The sequence below is a fragment of the Myxine glutinosa genome, chromosome 11 (genome assembly GCF_964187855.1).
Source record: "Myxine glutinosa chromosome 11, kmMyxGlut1.1, whole genome shotgun sequence".
NCBI classification, from domain to species: Eukaryota; Metazoa; Chordata; class Myxini; order Myxiniformes; family Myxinidae; genus Myxine; species Myxine glutinosa.
The window spans coordinates 36,891,708-36,912,904 of NC_136271.1; the positions used below are offsets into that span (position 1 = coordinate 36,891,708).

Sequence of the window (21,197 nt, forward strand, 5' to 3'; positions counted from 1 at the left end):
ACTTGGTGTATTTTCTAGCTAGGCTTTCATTTTCCCCTTCCAATTTGCACTGCGTTTTGAAGGAAGTGTAAACTGGTAATTTAAGTTTAACGAGTATGCAATATAGAGACTTTACTGAAGCTGAAGCTGAAAGCCGATCTTAATAAACAAAAAAAGTCGAGCTAAAATTGAAAACGTTTTGTCTTTCCTTGAATTAAATGGAAGGGGAAAGGAGTCGATACCGGAAAGGGAGGAGCAATCGGGCTCGGGGTGACTGGATCGCTATCGGCCGAGAGGGAGCTCTAAGTCATGTCGAATGCGTGGCATTTCGAACCTTGGCTAAGGTCTCTCGATGACTTCTTGCTGTCGGTGATCGGCCCGTTGGGACCGTCAACATTCAGTGCTATCGTGACCGCGCATCGGCCCCCGGGTTTGCTGTTCCTCGTTGTGGTCGTGCTCGCCGTGTTATTCGTCCTGTGCTTGTCCCGCTGTGCCCGGAGCCTTCTGTCCTGGAAATCCACAGAGGTCGAACCTGATGGTCGAATCTGGACTTCAGGCCCTGGTGATGCCTCTGTTGCCGGGGAGGCAAAGAAACGGCGGCGCCGGGACAAAGGATCCAAGGTACGAGCCTCCGTAACCCGGGCCCACTCAGTAGTAAAGTAATGAAAGGCAAAAGAAAGGGGGAGGTGAGCGCGGGTGCTGTCGTGGCCACAATCATGGACTGTGCATTGAGAGCCTCGGGCTAGAACATCGCGGTTCCTGGAGGGAGCCTAGACCGTGTATAGGGGGGAGGGAGGCAGGGATCCGAGACCGTGGGGAGGGGTGAGGCAGGGATCCGAGACCGTGGGGAGGGGCGAGGCAGGGATCCGAGACCGTGGGGAGGGGTGAGGCAGGGATCCGAGACCGTGGGGAGGGGTGAGGCAGGGATCCGAGACCGTGGGGGAGGGGAGAGGCAGGAATCCTAGACCGTGGGGAGGGGTGAGGCAGGGATCCGAGACCGTGGGGAGAGGTGCGGCAGGGATCCGAGACCATGGGGAGGGGTGAGGCAGGGATCCGAGACCGTGGGGAGGGGTGAGGCAGGGATCCGAGACCGTGGGGAGGGGTGAGGGAGGGATCCGAGACCGTGGAGAGGTGGGAGGGAGGAGGCAGGTATCCGAGACCGTGGGGAGGGGTGAGGCAGGGATCCGAGACCGTGGAGAGGGGGGAGACAGGGATTTGAGACCGTGGGGAGGGGAGAGGCAGGAATCCTAGACCTTGGGGAGGGGAGAGGCAGGAATCCTAGACCGTGGGGAGGGGAGAGGCAGGAATCCTAGACCGTGGGGAGGGGAGAGGCAGGAATCCTAGACCGTGGGGAGGGGGGAGGCAGGAATCCTAGACCATGGGGAGGGGGGAGGCAGGAATCCTAGACCGTAGGGAGGGGAGAGGCAGGAATCCTAGACCGTGGGGAGGGGAGAGGCAGGAATCTTATACCGTGGGGAGGGGAGAGGCAGGAATCCTAGACCGTGGGGAGGGGAGAGGCAGGAATCCTAGACCGTGGTGTTGGGGGGAGGCAGGGATCCTAGACCGTGGGGAGGAGGGAGGGGGGAGGCAGGGATCCTAGACCATGGGGAGGGCGGAGGCAGGGATCCTAGACCGTGGGGAGGAGGGAGGGGGGAGGCGGGGATCCTAGACCGTGGGGCGGGGGGAGGCGGGATCCTACACCGTGGGCAGGGGGGAGGCAGGGATCCGAGACCGTGGGGAGAGGGGAGGCAGGGATCCGAGACCGTGGGGAGGGGGGAGGCAGGGATCCTAGACCGTGGGGAGGCGGGAGGCAGGGATCCTAGACCGTGGGGAGGGGGGAGGCAGGGATCCGAGACCGTGGGGAGGGGGGAGGCAGGGATCCGAGACCGTGGGGAGGGGGGAGGCAGGGATCCTAGTCCGTGGGGAGGGGGGAGGCAGGGATCCAGGACCGTGGGGAGGGGGGAGGCAGGGATCCTAGACCGTGGGGAGGGGTGAGGCAGGGATCTTAGACTGTGGGGAGGGTGGAGGCAGGGATCCTAGACCGTGGGGAGGGGGGAGGCAGGGATCCAAGACCGTGGGGAGGGGGGAGTTAGGGATCCTAAACCATGGAGAGGGGGGAGGCAGGGATCCTATATTGTGGGGAGGGGGGAGGCAGGGATCCTAGACCGTCGTGGGGAGGGGGGGGGAGGGGGGGATTCTAGACCGTCGTCGGGAGGGGGGGGGGAGAGACGGGGATTCTAGACCGTCGTGGGGAGGAGGGGGGGGGAGACGTGGATCCTAGACCGTCGTGGGGAGGGGGGGGGGAGGAGGGGATCCTAGACTGTCGTGGGGAGGGGGGGGGGGAGACGGGGATCCTCGACCGTGGGGAGAGGGGAGACGGGGATCCTAGACCGTGTGGAGGGGGAGGGAGATGGGAATCCTAGACCGGGGGGGGGGGATCCTAGACCGTCGTGGGGAGGGGGGGGGATCCTCGACCGTCGTGGGGAGGGGGGGGGGAGATGGGGATCCTAGACCGTGGGGAGGGGGGGGGGGAGACGGATCCTAGACCGTCATGGGGAGGGGGGGAGACGGATCCTAGACCGTCGTGGAGAGGAGGGGAGACAGGAATCCTAGACCGTGGGGAGGGGGGAGGCAGGAATCCTAGACCGTGGGGAGGGGGGGGGGGAGACAGGGATCCTAGACTGTGGGGAGGGGGGAGGCAGGAATCCTAGACCGTAGTGAATCCTGGGCCATGTAGGGGTTGGGGAGATAGGAATTCTGGACGGTTTGGAGGAGGCTGGAATCTTTGATTGGGGGTGGGAGTAGTGGGGAGGAATCCTAAGAATCCTGTAATTTGGGGGTGGTGCAAGAATCCTAGATTGTGTGGGGAAGAGGGTGGGCAGATAGTCTGGACCATGCGGGGAGAGGGTGGGCACATAGCCTCGACTGTGCAGGGAATGGGGTGGGCACGTATCCTGGGCTGTGCACCGAGGGAGTGGGCACATAGCCTGGGCTGTTCAGCGAGGGAGTGGGCACATAGCTTGGACCCTGTCGAGAGGGGGGGGGGGGTGGGCACATAGACTGGACGATGTGGATCGGAGGGGGGCAGATAGCCTGGACAGTGTGGGGAGGTGATGGGCACATAGCCTGCACCATGTGGGGAGGGGGTGCACAGGAAGCCTGGAGTGTGCAGGGAGGTGGGTGGGCAGCAAGCCTGGACTGTGTGGGGTGGCAGGTCGGCAACAAGCCTGTACTGTGTGGGGAGGAGGTAGACAGATAGCCTTACCTGTGTGGGGAGAGGGGTGGTCAGGAAGGCTGGACCACCTGGAGATGGGGGGTGGGAAGATAACCTGGACCCTGCTGGGATGGAGATGTGGTGGGCATTGATCCTGGATCGGGCTGGTAGGGGGGGAGGCAGAAATCCTGCACCGTGCTGCGATATGGGGTGGGGTAGGGGGGTTGTCAGGCAAGAATCTTAGACCATGCGGGTGGTGGGCGAGCAGTAATCCTGGACTATGTGGGTGCGTGGGTTATGAATCCTGGACTGTGTGTATGTGGGTGAGGTGCTGGAATATTGGACCGTGTGCGGATGGGACGTGAGGCGGGTGGAATGGGGGGGAGGAGAGAGCAGAATCCCAGACCGTGAAGTGGAGCAGGTGTGAACCCTGTAATGTGGGGCATGGGTTTGTGCATGTGTGCAAGCATGCGTCAGTCATCGTACCTTGTGAGGGGAACATGAACTTGAAGGCTTTGGGGAAGATGAGGGTCCTTTGGGGAAGTGGGCGGTACACCAGGCAAGATGTAGAACAGTTAAGTTTTAATCTCAGAGTTCGATTTAACAAGAATATTTCGGCCATCCTTGTTGGATCTGAATTTTTACATTTTATTTTTCTTTCCGGAATCTTGGGGAATCATCATGGTTTGAATTCTTGCTTCAGTGTTCCAGCAGTGTCATGCAATGCATGGTTACAATTCCAGTTACAGAGTCAGACTCTACAATCCGAGACAAATCTCCGTCTGCAGTGTCGGACAGGCTGATGGTCCTTGGCACGGCTGAATGACGTTCCTTCCCATCGCACGAGGTTAATGGGACACCACCAGGGGAGGCCAAAGGCAAAAGATCTGTGTTTTAAAATGGGTTTCATAACCTCAATTGTTCTAACGATGGGATGGGTCTTGACCTTCGTCTTGTTGAGATGGAACAGAGTCTTAAAATGAAATTGTCTAAAATGTTCATAAATGGAAATAAAATATATTGACAGTAAGTAGATGTGAATTTTTATATCAAGTAAATTTTTATGAAGGGCTGTTTTGTTTTTATGCAAAGTCGAGGCTCATGGAAGACATAGAACACAGAGCAGTAGAAAGCGGCCAGTATGGTAGAGGAACCATACATACATACATGCATACATACATACATGCATACATATCTACAGTATGGTAGAGGAATACTTTGAAGAAAAATGGCTGAAGAAGAAGAACAACAACAACAAGCTCTATGTGAGCTCAGTCACCAAGAAGGGAGTTGGAAGAAGAAGAAGAAACAACCGAGGGTGAAACAGCAATGAAGGTTGGTGTTGGGAGAGGTGAGAAAATACAGGAACCCGGAAAGCAAGGAATGAGCTTGGGGAGTATTAATGGCGGTAGAAAAGCCGAGTTATGCGTTGTGGGGGCCTTCAGGAGGAGGTACGACGTGAACAGTCATCGTGAAGCCATGCAGGGAAGAATGAGACTTAACAGAATGAGGAAGTGAATTCCACAGGCAAACGAAGAAGATTTCTCTTGATTATCTCTCGCAATGAAGCGCAGTCATGATGCTTGTCACATATCGTAACTGGTGGGTGAGGCCGTGCGGTGGGTGATACCTCCGTAGATCGGGGCAGGAATTGTTTAAATTCTTCTCGGGGTCTTCTTAAGCTAACCAAATTATTCCCACCTTCCTGTGGAGTGGTGCGAGTGGGGTGGGAAAGGGGGGACACGACAATTCTGGCCCAAGCGTTTGACGAACCTGCTAGCCAGGCCAGATATTCCAAATGTGACAGGAATATGTCATTTGTGTAATAACTAGGTGCTAACTACTAGCTGCCTACTACAGTATACAGTGCATGCTACTTTATACAGTATACTACTTATCAGCCAGTGACTCCGATAGACATCCTCTTGAAAAAGACTGATCGCAGCATGGGGTAGATTTGGTGAACGCGACCGTGAGGGTCGAACTGTTCGGCCTTTATTGCGAGAGGGTTGCGGTGAGACTGTCATTGGGACCACCAAGGCTGCGGTGCACCCTGGCTGGAGACAGTTTCCTGCTTCTTCCTCATCCACATGCGCTTTCTGAAAAATAAGTTTTGGAGCTGTTGCTTTGTGATCCCACAAGAGGAACTCCTTCCAGAAGCTCAAATTTATACGGATGTATTTGAAATTTCTCTATTTTCTTATCCTATCGCAACGTTTGCTTTTCATTTCAGGTGGGACTACTTGATTACGTCCGAGTGCCGTTCTAGATACTGGGATGTAGAGCCAGAGCTTCGTTGCTGTTTGGTCATGTGATGCCCCATAATCATTACATTTTGGGTTTAGGCATTTCTCCGTATTTACCTACTGTGAAGGTACATAAAAACAAGACAAAGTCTAACATCGGCGTAGCCGGGCTTGTTTGATACTTTCATTGAAGAGGATAGTATGGACCTGGGTGGGGATACCAGTTAACAAATAATGTAAGTATTAATTTTTTTTTTTGAAGTACTGTAAGTCTCTAAGGTGTCTGTTACCATGGAAGTAAAGAGATTGCATTGAGACACTGGTTTGTTCTATATGTTTTGAGTCAACAATGAACCAACCATACACTGCTTCAATCCAGTAACTTTGCAGTCACGACAAAGGAATTGCAGTGTTATGATTATATTTACTATATTATTAGTATTATTAACATTATTATTATTATTATTATGAAAATGATACCACTGTATCAAGAAACCTGGGCTAATTTGTCCGAAGCAGCCTGAAGGTGAGGCATGAAGGCATGAAGCCTAAGGCCTATACCTACTGTGTCGTTGGAAGACCCGTAACGTCTATGCTTTCGATATTTGATGGTCATTTTAACAATCGGTTTGTTTGCGTTTCGCACTGAATTAAAAACGTTACGGTAGAGCATGGCGATTGTGATATATGACGGGTACGACGATGTATTCTGCCTGAACGGCATATAAATCAAAATGCGGTGTGTGGAGTCAGCCGTCATACACCGTAATGACATCAAAGACATAATCACATCACATCACCCCTGTCATGTGACCAGATCCTCAGCTACGATTGGTGTATGTTTGTGAGGAACATACATACATACATACATACATACATGCATACATACATACATACATGCATACATACTTACGGACATGGAGACGGTCAAACACTGTTCTCGACGGCTTTGCCCTATGGGCTATGCCGTAAAAATAAATATTGTGACTATATGATATCTCCAAAACTGTTCATAAATCGCTTAAATCAGATGCAGGAATGTTTGTTGTTTATGCTTCCTTGTAGTCACTAGTTTACAAAACCTCATCGTATATTCTGACATGGTGAAACCTTTCCACACTTGGTTACGAAAGCCCATCTGCTCTTTTACTGTGAGGTGTGAGGACTGGGTGACACATGTACACAAGTGGATTGTGGGGGGATTGAGGAGGGGGTGGGTTTAGCACTTGGATTACATCTTACATGGCTAAAAATAAATAAAGCGCGTGTTTATTTGTCGTCTCCCTTTATCTACCATATAAAACTGTGTCCGTGTCCGTCCCCCTTCATAAGGGTAGGTTTTAAAGACTTTGAGTCGTGCTTTAGGAGGGATTTGGGGGGGGGGGGGGGGTGGGTTGATGGGCAATCTTTTAACACGACTGTGTGTCCACCGGTTAAAAGACCTAAAAGACACTGAGGACCCAGAAGACCCAATGAACCCAAAATACCCGAAGACCCAAAATACCCAGTGGATTGTTAAAGACACAAAAGACCCTGAAGACCCAAAATACCCCGAAGATCCAGAAGACCCAAAGGACTCTGAAGACCCAAAATACCCCGAAGACCCAAAATACCCCGAAGACCCTGAAGACCCAAAATACCCTGAAGACCCAAAAGACAGAAAAGTCCTTGAAGACCCAAATGGACCCCAAACACCCAAAATACCCCAAAGACCAAAATGACCCTGAAGACCGCTAAAGACCCCAAAGACTCTTAAATACCCAAAAGACCGCAAAGACACTAAAGACCCCGAAGGCCCAAAAGACTGAAAAGACCCCAAGACCCAAAAGACCCCAAACACACCAATTGCCCTTAAAGACCCAAAAGACCACGAAGACGCAAAATACCCCAAGACCCCAAAGATCCTTAAAGACCCAAAAGACAACAAAAACCCAAAAGGTCCTGAAGACCCAAAATTCCCCAAAGACACCGAAGACCCAAAACACTGAAAAGACCCCAAGACCCCAAAGACCCTGAAGACCCAAAGGACCCTGAAGATCCAAAGATCCTTAAATACACAGAAGACCCAAAAGTCCCTGAAGATCCAAAATACCACAAATACCGAAAAAAACCCGAGGACCCAGTGGAACCCAAAGGCCCAAAATACCCCAAATACATGGATGACCAAAAAGACCTGAGGACCCCAAAGATGCAGAGGACCCAACAGACTCAAATGACCTTAAAAAAAAAAACCTTGAATACCCAAATGAACCAGAAAATCCCAAGGATCCAAAAGAGCTTGATCACCCAAAAGACCCTTAGGACTCTGAAGACCCAAAAGAAGAGTAATTATGTCTCTTGCATTGGAATTGTAGACGGTGGCTTGCAAACCGAGCCTCAAATTCGGTGTAGGAAGCGGTTTTTAAAAAATCACAATAATTACACGGCATAGGGAGGTGAAATTCGCTGAACATGACGTGCAAAGTGCGTAGAGTAAACCAAGTGTTCATTATGTCTGCAGGATGTCTAATAAATCAAGAAGATATAAGCACACCTGACACTAGACCCAGGCTTCAGACTTTGTCACGCTCACGTGGCTGCACCGTCAAATAGACTGTTCCAACCCGTCGTTTTTGACGGGCTGTCTACTAGTGTCGAATATTACGCGGTGCTCACAACATCCCTTTTGTTAAACTTGATAATAATAATTAATCGTGACTTCATTTACTCGTGCATTTACCCTACATTCCAACGCATAATTAACAATGTCTTACAGTTCTGCTTACTGCACTGAAATTCGTTGTGATTTATTGATTTATTCCGATTGACACAACCGTTTCACCGGAATATGCATTTACTCTTGTACAATTATTTAGTGATAATTATGACGTCATAGTTCACGTGGTGCAGGCGCCATCTTGTTTAAATTCTTTTAATCGTTTTCTCGACAACCGCTGGTGCGATTGACATGAAAATTTCACCATAGTATGCGTCCACTCGTGTAGAATTTTAGTGATAAGTATGACGCCATAGGTCACGTGGTACAGGCACCATCTTGGAAAAATCGAAAACCTTTGGGCCTCTATCTCCAAAAGCGCTCCATGGAAAAAAAAAAAAATGAAACGTGTCTCGTTGTGAAAAACTCTGGTAATTGTTAACCACACATATTCCACATGCAGTCATAATTCGACAAGTACGCTCGGTCCGATCAGTTTGAAATGTATTGAGCATGATCTATGCAAAAATTATATTGGAGAATATACATTTATGACGTCGTCGGTCACGTGGTCATATTGGATCTGGCAGCCATATTAGGTTTGGCAGCCATATTGGATCAAATTTTTAAAACCTTTGAAAAAAAAAAAAAACCAGAATAGTTGGCTTGCACCAAGTCGACTGCGCGGGGTAGGTATTCTATGAATACCATCTAGTTTCTAGTTGTAATCTGGTTCAATGGAAACGGTTTTGATATAATCGGTGGGCATGCAAGTGATGTAGGTAGTGGATGCGGGAGATCATGCATCATACATCATCATAATCATTTTTCAGTCCACTGCTGGACGAAAGCCTCAGCATATTAAAGTACTCCTCTAACTTTATTATGATTTATTTAAAGTTTTTTTGACTTGTGATATAGAAAATTGAATGTTTCTCGTGTTTCTGAAGCAGTAGGCTGTGCTATTTGTCACGATTAGCATTATGAGGCTGGTGATTACACGACCTAGAGCACGAGAACTTGAGTGCGGTTTTATTTTATCATTTCCTCTCTCTTCCCACTGGCCGTCTGCTGTCGAATATTCGACCCACGTCATTATGAAATGCAAGTCATCATTTTGAGGACAGCTTGGCCACCGAGCCAGTAAAATCTGCTGTCAAATATTCTGCTGTCGAATATTCGACCCACGTCATTATGAAATGCAAGTCATCATTTTGAGGACAGCTTGGCCACCGAGCCAGTAAAATGGAAGGTTTTTATTCCCCGTGCTTGTAACCACTGCATTGAGCCAGCCTTGCTGATGTGCATTTTTCATTCCTTTCACTAGTTGTCATTCTTAGCTCTACATAGAGAGACAGAGACAGAGACAGAGCCACAGCCAGCCACCTTTAGAGGCCATTTTTCCCCACAGAGCGGGGGTTGGTCTTTTTCGGGCACCGCGGTCCCCTTTTTGAAGCAATGTTTTACGGCCAGATGCCCTTCCTGCCACCAACCCTGTTGGTCGCCTCTTGCGACACACAGGGAATTACCAGTGAACTGGTACTCAATTAGCCGACCTCGGAAGGATGACAGGCTGAGTCAACCCCCCTGGCGTTAATTCAGCGATCGACCGGGATTCGAACCCAGGATCCTAGGATCCCAAGCCGGCACCCTAACCGATAAGCCAACATAAAGGTATAAAATATCAAAATGACAATTTTGTTTTGTTATCCGACAACTTTTCCTCTCCAAAAGGAGCATATTTTTTTCCCTTTTACAAGCCTTTGCTCACCAAAGTCTTGTTGCTGCCATATGATGCCGCCTCTAATAAATCACAGTATGAAGCAGAACAGACCCGTGCATTGAAGATTGGCGGCTCAAGCAGGCGAGCGGAGTGTAGCAATGTGGAGTGGCAGGTTTGTTGGAAGGGAAGCAGAAATGAAGTCTGAGTTTTTATACGACTGCGCAATTTGTAAGAGCACACACATTTTACTGGCTCGGTGGTACGTCAACCTCGTGGCCTTTTCACCTGAACAAGCGAGCAGTTTTAATAGTATGTTTGATGTGTTGTTTGTTCACACGCGCACGTGAGCAATTTGTTCCCTTCATCTACAGAATTGTTACCATATCCTTTCATTCTTCACTTGTCTGTTAATGCATCTTTACATACCTATTTGAGTGTCAGGTGTGTTTCATACCATGTTTCAAAAAAAAGTCTCTAATTTTAAAACTATATATATATTTTTGGTGTTAAACATTATGCAGGTTCTATATTGTGGTTGATTCTCAGTTGGCGGTGAAGAGTAGAAGCCGGGGTGAGGTAGTTGGGTGGAGGAGGGGTGAAATGTCAGGTGTGGGTAGGAGTTGATAAATGTTCACCCCATTTTCCTCTGATTCCATAATGATGATTATATGGGGTCAAGATCAATTTAAATTCCTTTTCAATCACAGTTCCTCTTCAAATTAAGTGATCTGTGCTTGCCAGTGATCACAAATCCACATCTATTAAAAAACTCTATTAAAAAAAAAAAAAAAATCTAAATCCGCATCTATTTAAAAAAACTTGCTCTCAAATGTTGTGTTTGTGTCCTCCCCCCTCTCTCCCCATCTTGTCTACCGCTCCCCTTATTTTTTGTGTTTTATGTGTCGGTTTGACTTTTTGTGTGATTAATGTTAGCTCTTTCACGAGCCTCGATCTTGTATACAAAAACAAACAAAAAAAAACCCCTGTTTTATTCCGATCAGCGGGTTTGTTGGGTTGGTGGGTATGGGGCATGTGATCTTCCCTCAGCCTTAAAAAAGCATCAGCATGGTGTCGTACTTTGGAGTGAAAGGGGGCGAGGGGGCATCGCCAATACAGATTTGGCACCACTGCCATCGTGTCCCTTTCCCCACTCTGCTGATCCACTGTAAAAGCCAGGGGGTTGCCAGTCTCATGGCATCACTTGTGCCTGGACAGCAGCCATTAAATTACACTTCAGGTGGGACAATTCCGTAGACTGGAGTTTTGCTTGAACAAGTAAAAGTGCGAGCACGTTAGGACCTCCCGAGTGATTACAAGCACTTGAAAAACAATTCCTCAGTGATTAGCAATTGCAGTTCCTGATGGAAATTACAACAAAGTGGTCGCTTTGAAAACTCTGTCACTTCCTCTATTCCTTCTCACTTCCACTAACGTATTGTTGATCATCGAGTATTGCATGCTTGTCTTGTTGAGTTATTTCATTGTGAAATGTAACAATCTTAACGCATTCTTTTCTTGGATTTGAGTGACGAACCATACAGCTGCGAATGTGATCATTTGATCATTTAAGAGGTTTTATTTATATTCTATTTGGGGGGTTGTAGGCAGCGTTGCCTTTTCCTAAACGTTTTCATGCCCCTCTCAAGTTGCTATGAGAGCATTAGAATTCAACCATGAATGGTCGACTGGCATTGCAGCATGCAGACCAGACCACATATATGGCTTTGGCACATTACCCCACACCTGAAGGTTATTTATAAGCCAGCTTGGTTCTTACCATCAGCCAATAGTGACATGATAGTTCTCCTGACACTAACTCAGCTACCAGATTGCTTTGAATCCAAAATGCTTAATACTGCTGCCTTCAACATCAATTTAATTCACAACTTCTGGGATGCCAGTTCAAGCTCCTCGTTACTTGGTGTCCATGCATAAAGATGTAAATTGAACTTGAGATGCATAACTTTGCATAAGAAAAACTATTCTTTACCTGGAGGGAGAGGGCAGGGGGAGGGCGATGAACTTTCAATAGGCAGGCTTTGCACCTGTTTGAGGAATATGCAGTCATGATCTATGAACCAGAACAAAGACTTTTTATAATGACTAGTACTACACCCACTCCTGACAAGGTCATCCTGTCTGGGGTATATATATATATATATGTGTGTGTGTGTGTGTGTGTGTGTGTGTGTGTGTGTGTGTGTGTGTGTGTGTGTGTGTGTGTGTGTGTGTGTGTGTGTGTGTGTGTGTGTGTGTGTGTGTGTGTGTGTATATATATATATATATATATATATATATATATATATATATATATATAACGGTGGAATCACAGTAGAGCTAGGCTCTGGCCTCAAGAACGTTGGTTTTCCTCCCTTTCAGTTTAGTGTTAAACAGTAGTAGTGACTGTTTAAAAAGGTAAACAGGCATGCTTGTAGTTTATATTTTAACCACAGGTGGACAGAGGTCATGTTTTAGGGTTGTCTGTCTGTGCACGATAGGTTCTCGTTACTGCGATAATTTAAGAACAGCTGAAGGGATCCATTCGTCAAAGTTGGTACAAGATAAACTGATTTGATTTTGGGGTTAGGAGGTCAAAGGTCAGAGGTCCCGGTAGCACGGTAACATAATGTTTACCTAACTTGTGAACCAGTGATGGGATTTTGACCAAACGTGGTACAAGTAAGTACAACAATGCAAAGATGAACTGATTAGATTTTTGGGTCAAGAGGGCAAAGGTCAAAGGGCAGTGGTTATGTTTGGTGGAGGTTTGTGCGCAGCCTGTGGATACTGGTTACATCATTTTCTGGTGGAGCAGCTGCCGCTGATGCAATCCCTCTCCATAGGTCATCTGGTAGTCATTTTGCCAACCTTGGAAAGATGACAGGCCGAATCAACCCATGTGGTGTTGATTCAACTGCATGGCGGTTTCAAACCCGGGACCCTAAGATCTCAAGCCAGCCACCTTAACTATTAAGCCAACACCAGGCTTTTATGTTTGGGAACCCAAGTGATTCTTCAGCATTGAAAGATAGGGCCAAATACGAGAGTACATAGCACGATATCTCAAACAGTTATGAATGGATTCGGACGAAACTTGGTGGATGAGTTGGGTACTTGACAAAAACAAGCTGATTAGATTTTGGTTGAGGCCCGGATGCAGATCCAGCCTATCAGTGGGATACAAAACGTAAACTGTTCAGCCTGGCGGAGGTATCCTCATGTGTAAACGTCACGCATTTGCCATTCGGAACTGGAGTTGTTACAACACAGCCCCATGGAACAATGGAACAATGGAACAATGGCACAAAGTCAAACAATGAATTGCAATCAATTTACTACATCAAGGGGCAGGGTACACTGAGGGCAAGAAACAAGTCATGTAGGTCCTGAACCGTAACGGTGGACTTGATTACATACAGCACAGACCACACAACCAATATGAAAGGTTGACACGGCGTTCATTATACATGCTCTGTCAGCTCCCCTTACCCCCTCAACCTTAACTATATACAGGTAGAGAAAGCCATGTCCGTGTATAACGATTTTTCGCACCCAAAAATAATTAAATTTCGAACTTTGATTTATCTGGGATTCTACAATGCACCATAACAAGGTATAGTTAAACACGGAAATGACTAATCTGGTCCAGAAAACTTGTCTTTGATGAACTCGAAGGAGGAACTGCACGATCCAACGTCCAACATGCTCAGGCCCAGAAATGGAAATCAATTAAGTGTGCCCAATGACTGTGTGTGCAAGACCTTGGACATTTAATCATTGTGCAATTGCTTTGGCAACCTTTGAACCATCATATTCCATGTATTTTCTATTAAAAATATCCTATCTCGTATGTCAATGCATTATTGTTAAAATGTCAAATTTGTCCCTTTTGACCGTTGAGTAGATTTAGCATGGGTCACCACTTGTAACAAAAAATGCCATCAAAAGTTTTTCTAGAACACTGAAGTTATGGGGGCCAGCCCACTGGGAATTTAAGGGTGCAACTGGACACCTGTGAACCTTAGCAAAGCATCTGCGACTCCTGATGGCGATGGCTCAGCAAATGGCTTCACCGATATACCAGGATAGGTTAAATTTCATCAGAGCAGAAGCCCTCTATCCAGAAAGTGCAAATGTCAGGATTTGGCCATTTGTGAGCAATATTAATGTAGGTTTTTAATATATCGAGTGGGTTTTCAATATCGTCCATTTCTTTCCTGTCCTTTTTCACAGTTCCTCCAATCAATCGGGTGCTCTTCATCAGCAAATGTCAGTTTTGAGAGTTTGTTGTAAAAATGCTTCTGCAAGGCTGGATCAATTTTGACCTGGAATTTTGTTTATAAAGGGCAGGGTTGTGGACTAATGCATATTCGACTGCGATTAAATTTGTATTCAGCATGCTGGTTGCATCATTGCCAAGTTGCAGCTGCTGTGCAGGTGATTCGGTGCTCCTTACAGGTAATCGCAGGGATTTGTCATTTGTTTTGGGTGCCGGCGATAACATGATTGCTCTGTGAAAGACACCGTGGGATCTTTAGCGTCCATCAAGTAATGCTTGCAGACGCCCAGTTAAAAGTCCATCTGAGAGACAGCACACACACTGATGCCTCGCCCTGCTTGCGAAACATGAGACGTTGGTTAACAGTTGGGTCGACATTGGCACCCTGGCTAAACCGCACAGAGATGAGTGCTATACATCTATGGCGATCCTGCCAGCCCACAATTTTTTTTTTGTATACAAGATCGAGGCTCGTGTAAGAGCTAACATTAATGCCAAAAAAATAAAACCGGACATATAAGACAAGATGGGGAGAGAGGGGGGAAGCACACAAGTACAACATTTGAGAGCAGGGACATCGGGAGATCTGTGGGAGGTAGAGGGTTTGGGGGGAGGAGGCTTGGGAAGGGGGTTGAAGGGTGGTTAGGTGGAAAAAAAACACATGGACACTGCTAGGACTTCCAGGAAAGAAGTCGGTATTTCAGAAAAGTGGATCTGGGGTGAATTAACAGGGGTAGAAAAGATAAAGGTTTGGATGGGGGAAGATAAGAGATGGTGGCGAACAGCTGTTTTAAAGACCTGGAGGGATGAGTGGGATTGAAGAGAGTGAGGGAGTTTGTTCCAGAGGTGGGAGAAAAGAGGAATGAAAGAGTGAAGGTGAGCAGAGAGTCTTGATTTTGGCAGTTTAACCATAAGAAGGTTGTAGGCAGATATTGTGCGACCTGTAAGAGTACTTTGGGGACAGAGCACAGACAGGGCTGGGGGGGCTAGGCCAGAGAGGAGTCTGTAGAAGACAGAAAGGCCACCAACCTGCCTGTGGTGAGTAAGTGAAAGGCCCTCACAATCGGTCCTCATCGCGGGAGATTCCAACGATTCTGAAAGCTTTGGTTTCAACAGCGTGAAGCCGAGCGAGGTGTGAGGCAGGAGCATCAGCCCAGAGGGAAGAGTAGTATTCCATTGAGCTGCGGATAAAAGCCTTGTATGTGGTGAGGAGCTCAGGTGTGCCAAGGAAGGACTTCACACGACGGAGAATGCCCAGTCGACGACTGGCTTTGGAGGCCAGATTTGAAATGTGGTTTTCCCAGGAAAGATCATGGCAGATAGTGAGACCCAAAAGCTTGCGTGACAGAACATCTTCAAGAGGATTGTTCAGAAAGTGGATGGGAGGGTTGGCCAGACGGTCTTTTCGAAGAGACGTTGTGAGAGTGTGAGATTTGTCAGGATTGAAAGACATGTTCCACTTGTTTGACCAGTCTGTGATTTTGACCATGTCTGCAGAGAGTGAGGAGGCTGCTGACTGCCGATCTGAGGGATGAGGTATGGGGCGGCAAAGAGTGGGGTCATCAGCAAAGAGATAGAGAGGATTTTCCAGAGAGTCAGAGCGATCATTGATGAAGACCAGAAAAAGCACAGGGCCCAGAACACTGCCTTGGGGATCTCCAGCCTGAACAGGAAGGGGAGATGAGAGAAATCCATTCAGGGCCACACGTTGACTACGACCAGAGAGGAAGTCCGCAAGCCATGTGTGGAGATTTCCATGGATACCATAGGAGGAGAGTTTGGTGAGCCGAGCGGGGTGCCAGACCGTATGGAAGGCACGTGATATATCAAGGGAGACGGCTCTAATTTCCTGTTTGACATTGAGGACCTCCATCCATTGTTGAGACAGCAGAAGCAGCCTGTCCAGAGTAGAGTGACCTGGTCTGAATCCAAATTGATTCTCAGAGATCAAGCCATTGAAGAAGAGGAAGGATTTGATGTCCGAAGCAATGATGGATTCCATGACTTTGCTGATGATTTGGAGCAGGCTGATTGGTCTGTCGTTGCAAGGATCTGTTTTTGCACCTTTTTGTGTACAGCGGTAATGTTGGCTGATTTCCAAGCTGAAGGCAGATGACCTTGAGCAAAAGAGAGGGTGACGAGAACAGAGAGGGTGTGAAAGAGCGGCAGAGCAGGATTTTAGGACCCGTGGGCTGATGCCGTCAGGTCCAGTTGCAGAATCAGAGTCGAGGATTGACAGAAACTTTGCCACCTTGTCAGGAGAGAAGGACACAGAGTCCATGAGCAGCTGGGTATGACTGTGTATGGTTGGTACAACTGGGTACGGTGGGTACAGAGAGAGACGGGTTTGGAACCCAAGATTTTGAGGCAAACACAGAATTGAGGCATTCAGCTTTTTCACGTGTTGAAGCCACGTCAGCTGTGTAGCCATTTGAGGTAATGGAGGAGGAACAAACACCAGAAACAGATTTGACAAGACGCCACCATGATTTGGAAGACGGAGACAGGTTTGAGAGTTCACTCTTGAGAGTAGAGAGATATTGTTTCCTGGCTCTCCTGAGGGTGGACACACACTTGTTCCGGGCTTTGTGAAAGGAAATGAGATTGCCTTCCTTTGGATTTGCTTTCCAGGAGGCGAAGACAAGTTGTTTCAGGGCAACTGCCTCACCACAAGATTCCGTGTACCATGGACGTGAGAAAGGGTATGACAACTGAAGATGGGATGGGATAAATCTGTGCATGAGAGAGAGCAGTTTACTTTGGAACAATTCCCAGGATGAGTTTATGTCAGAGGCGGTAGAGATGTTAGACCAGTCCAGATGATTTATGGCTGCTTGCAGACCGTGCCAGTTGGCCTGAGTGAAATACCAGACTCGTCGACGTTGAGGAGGCTCTCTGAGAATGGCCAGAGAGACGTCCACTTTAACAAGCACATGATCAGATGAGCCGATTGGAGCAGAAGAAGAGCAGCAGACATTTGCAGGGAAGTTTGTCATAACCAAGATGCAGAGTAATGTATGCAAATTTATTACATCCACCACTGAAGGTGGACAGAGGTTATATTTTCACCCTTGTCTGCCTGTCTATGTGTCTGTGAGCAGGATATTTCAAATAGTTATGGACAGATTCAGACAAAATTTGGTGGAGAGGTGGTTGGATTTGTGACGAGGACAAATTGATTAGATTTTTGTGAAGATGCGTGTCCGAGATTTTAAAAATAATTTTTCACCATTGAATGATTGGGCCCAAAAACGATATTTGGCATGTTATGTCAAAAGGTTGTTGACAGATTTTGCCAAAACTTGGTGGATGAGTTGGTTAGGTGACGAGAACAAGCTGATGAGATTGTGGTTCAGGTCCAGATGCAGATCCGGCCTATCAGTGGAATACAAAACATAAACTGTTCAGCTAGTTTCTAATTTAAATTGTCTTTATAATGTTGCTAACTAAGACCTATAATAGCTTTTTCTACTCTGGTGTATGTGCAGAAACTCAAGTGGTGCCAATTGAGATGGCAATGAGCATGGCACAACTAATGATTATGAAACTTCAGGTCAGCAAACAATTGACCCTGTTGAAATTTCGAATAATTGGCTGCATAGCTTGGTGATGACTGCCTGTCGAGGTTTATTATAAACAAAAGTTCAGGTCATATTTGAACCACCCATGTATGTCTTGCTTTTGGGACTTCACAAAAGGCCTAATTGATGGTACTGATGTTTTGATCGGGCTGTGTGTGTGTATCATGATTGTTGGCTTGTGATTTCACCCTGCCAGACAGAAACCCCATTTGCAGCAGAAGCAAAGCAAAAAGCCAATGGTATATCAACAGTGACCAGTGGAAACTGCGTTGTCAAAACGGGCCTTGGTCAAGCAAGTCGTCATCCAGAAGACTTTCTTATTGGAGAAAAGGTGCGTTTGCTCGAAAGTAAATGTTTGCTCGAAATAAAGTTGTGCAAAAGTTGGCAACATTATTTATCAATGGTTCAGAACTTTGGAGGTTTTGCCTTTTGACGAGTACATTCAACCCTCCATTTAGACGGTGGTCAGGTTCCTGGTTAACACAGTGTATCATATATGGAAATTGTGGAAATAAAAAGTTACTAGAGGCCAGTGGGGAGATTGGAGATGAGGTTCCAGACTCGCAAGGTAACTCCCTCCCCCCCACCCCCATTCATCCAATAACATCCTATACGTTCTAACAAGATAACCTCCTACGTTCATCCAATAACATCCTATGCACACCTACCTGCCTAACAAGATAACCTCCTACAATCATATAATGACGTCCCATGCCCACAAACCTGCCTCACTCGATAATCTCCCACATTCATCAAATAACATCCTATATAGTCAAACCAGCCTAAACCTCTGTGAGCAGAATATCTGTTGTGAATGGTTTTGAACGTAAATTGATGGTCAGGTTGGATGTGTGACAAGGAAGAGGTGATTCAATTTTGGTGAATATCCAAATTTGAATCCAGACACAACAACAACAACAACAACAACAACATGCATTTTAAGGCCATTTTCCCTGCTAGAGCGAGGGTTAGCCTTGCGGTCCCCATGACGATCTTCTCCATCTTGCCCTATTTTCTGCATCTCCCCTTGTTAACCCCCTTGCCCGCATTTATTCTTCCACCATCTTTAGCCAAGTCTTTCTCGGTCTTCCCCGTCCTCTACTTCCTTCTACATTCATTTCCATCACTCTTCTCAACCAGTCACTTTCATCCTTTCTCAACACATGACCAAACCATCTCAACCTGTTCCTCTTCACAGCATCAATTACAGTCTCTATTCCCATCATTTTTCGCAATTCATCATTTGTCTTCCTCTCTCTCAACGATACTCCGCACATCCATCGAACCATTCGCATTTCCACCCTTTCCAACCTTCGTTGCTGCTCTACATTCATGACCCATGTCTCGCTCCCATAAATCATAACACTTCTCACACATGCAGCATACACCTTTCCCTTCAGCTTCAATGACACTCCCCTCATCATCAGCACGCCACTCAGTTCCCAAAACTTCTTCCATGTACATCTCACTCTAGCAACCGTTGCCGAGTCTGATCCACCTTCTCCATTCAGCATGTCTCCGAGGTAGCAAAATGTTTTCACACCTTCCAGCTTCACGCCGTCTCCAAGATCCAACTCAACATTTCCTCCATGTGCAGCTCCCTCTGTGCACACCTTACATTTGAATGTAGCTGCCACACTGGTTAATGACCCTCTCAGACCACTACAATTTTTGATGAACCCACTCAGCGCACATTGTACATTGAATGGAGTTCACTCCGACACCCTTCCTGCACACAGCACAGGGCCACTTCCCAGTTCTTTCCACCTCACCACATGCTTTACCACTTGCCATCACTTTCGTCTTTCCGATATTCACCTTCAGACCTTTTGTCTCCATACATTCCTTCCACTTGTTCATCTTTTCCTTCAGTCCATCCATACTTTCCGCAATCAACACCAGATCATCTGCATACAACAACTCCCACGGTAAACCCTCCTTTACGTTCTGAGCCAGCACCTCTATCACAGCTACAAATAGTAGTGGACTTAGTACCGACCTGGTGACCCTGGTGTTGGGCTAGCGGCTAGGGTGCCGGCTTAGGATCCTAGGATCGAATCCCGGTCAATCGCTGAATTAACGCCAGGGGGGTTGACTCAGCCTGTCATCCTTCCGAGGTCGGCAAATTGAGTACCAGTTCACTGGGAATTCCCTGCTTGTCGTTAAAGGCGGCAAAAAGGGTTGGCGTCAGGAAGGGCATCCGGCCGTAAAACATTGCTTCAAAAAGGGGACCGAAAAACAACAACAACCACAGTTCCCGAAAAAGGCCAACCCCCGCTTGCGGGGAAAAAATGGCCTCTAAAGGTTTTTTTTTTTTAGTACCGACCCCTGATGCACTCCCACCTTCACCTCAAACTCACCACTGTTCCCATCCTTCGTCCTTACAGCTGTGCGTGCTCTTTTGTACATTGCCATCACTACTCTGATCAACTATTCCTCCTCTTCTAACTTCCTCAATGCCCATGTCAATACTTTGCGTGGAACCCCTATCGAATGCTTTCTCCAGATCAACAAACCCAAGAAACAACTTCTTCCTCTTCTCCATGTACTTCTCCTGCAACTGCCTCACAATAAAAAGCGCGTCTGTCGTTCCTCTTCCTGGCATAAATCCAAACTGCATTTCGTCGATCTTCACTTTGTTCCTTATCCTCCTCTCCAACACCCTTTCCAATACCTTCATTCCATGCTCCAATAACTTTATCACTCAGTACGGGCCACAGTCCAGAGGGTCACCTTTCCCAGATCCAGATGCGATAATTTTTAAATGATTCTTCACCATTGAGAGATGGTGCCAACGATATATAGCATGATATCTCCAGGTTGTAGACGACTTGGATGAGTTGGTTTGGTGACGAGAACAAGCCGATTCGATTTTGGTTCAGGTCTGAATCCAGATCTGGTCTCTGTGGGTTACAAACATAAATTGGTGTTCAGCCTGGCAGAGGTTTGCGCTCTACCGAGTGGTGTTCTGGTTTTTTAACTTGAGGGTTAGGCCAGCGGGTATGAAAGAGCGGATCACGTGGTGTTTACATGACTGTAGCTGACAAGAAACTGATTGCGGCGTGTGTGATGCATTTGTGGGAAGGTAGATGTGTGTGTGTGTGTGTGTGTGTGTGTGTGTGTGTGTGTGTGTGTGTGTGTGTGTGTGTGTGTGTGTGTGTGTGTGTGTGTGTGTGTGTGTGTGTGTGTGTGTGTGTGTGTGTGTTTGTGTGTGTGTGTGTGCCATCACATGACCACCAACCATGTACAACCGCTTATAGGTGAATGTACACCGTATACAGAAAATGGTCACAATTGTTGACCCCATAAGACAGAAATTGTGTAAAAAAAAAAAAAAAAAAAAAAAAAAAAATGCAACGACTAATGATAAAATATAAATAATATAGTGCGTAATAATAACATAAAATAAAAATTTGAATACTGTAAATGGAGGGCTTGCTACACACCCTACTTTTTTTTTTTTTTTTGCTCCTAATTCCA

The 21,197-nt window shown here is 47.1% G+C and overlaps 1 protein-coding gene across 4 annotated transcripts in view; it reads left to right on the top strand.

Annotated features, from left to right (window-relative positions):
• The first annotated feature begins 200 nt into the window (after positions 1-200).
• The window catches only part of MTDH (metadherin), a 69,357-nt gene continuing 48,360 nt past the window's right edge, over positions 201-21,197 (top strand). For 3 of the 4 annotated variants that reach the window (XM_068130490.2, XM_068130491.2, XM_078786564.1), the window contains exons 1-2: positions 220-600; positions 17,914-18,048. In XM_068130490.2, coding sequence (XP_067986591.1) covers positions 289-600; positions 17,914-18,048 — 447 coding nt within the window. In that variant the 5' untranslated portion in view covers positions 220-288. Of the gene's footprint in view, positions 601-17,913; positions 18,049-21,197 lie in introns of all 4 variants that reach the window. The other variant, XM_068130492.2, reaches the window with a different exon arrangement.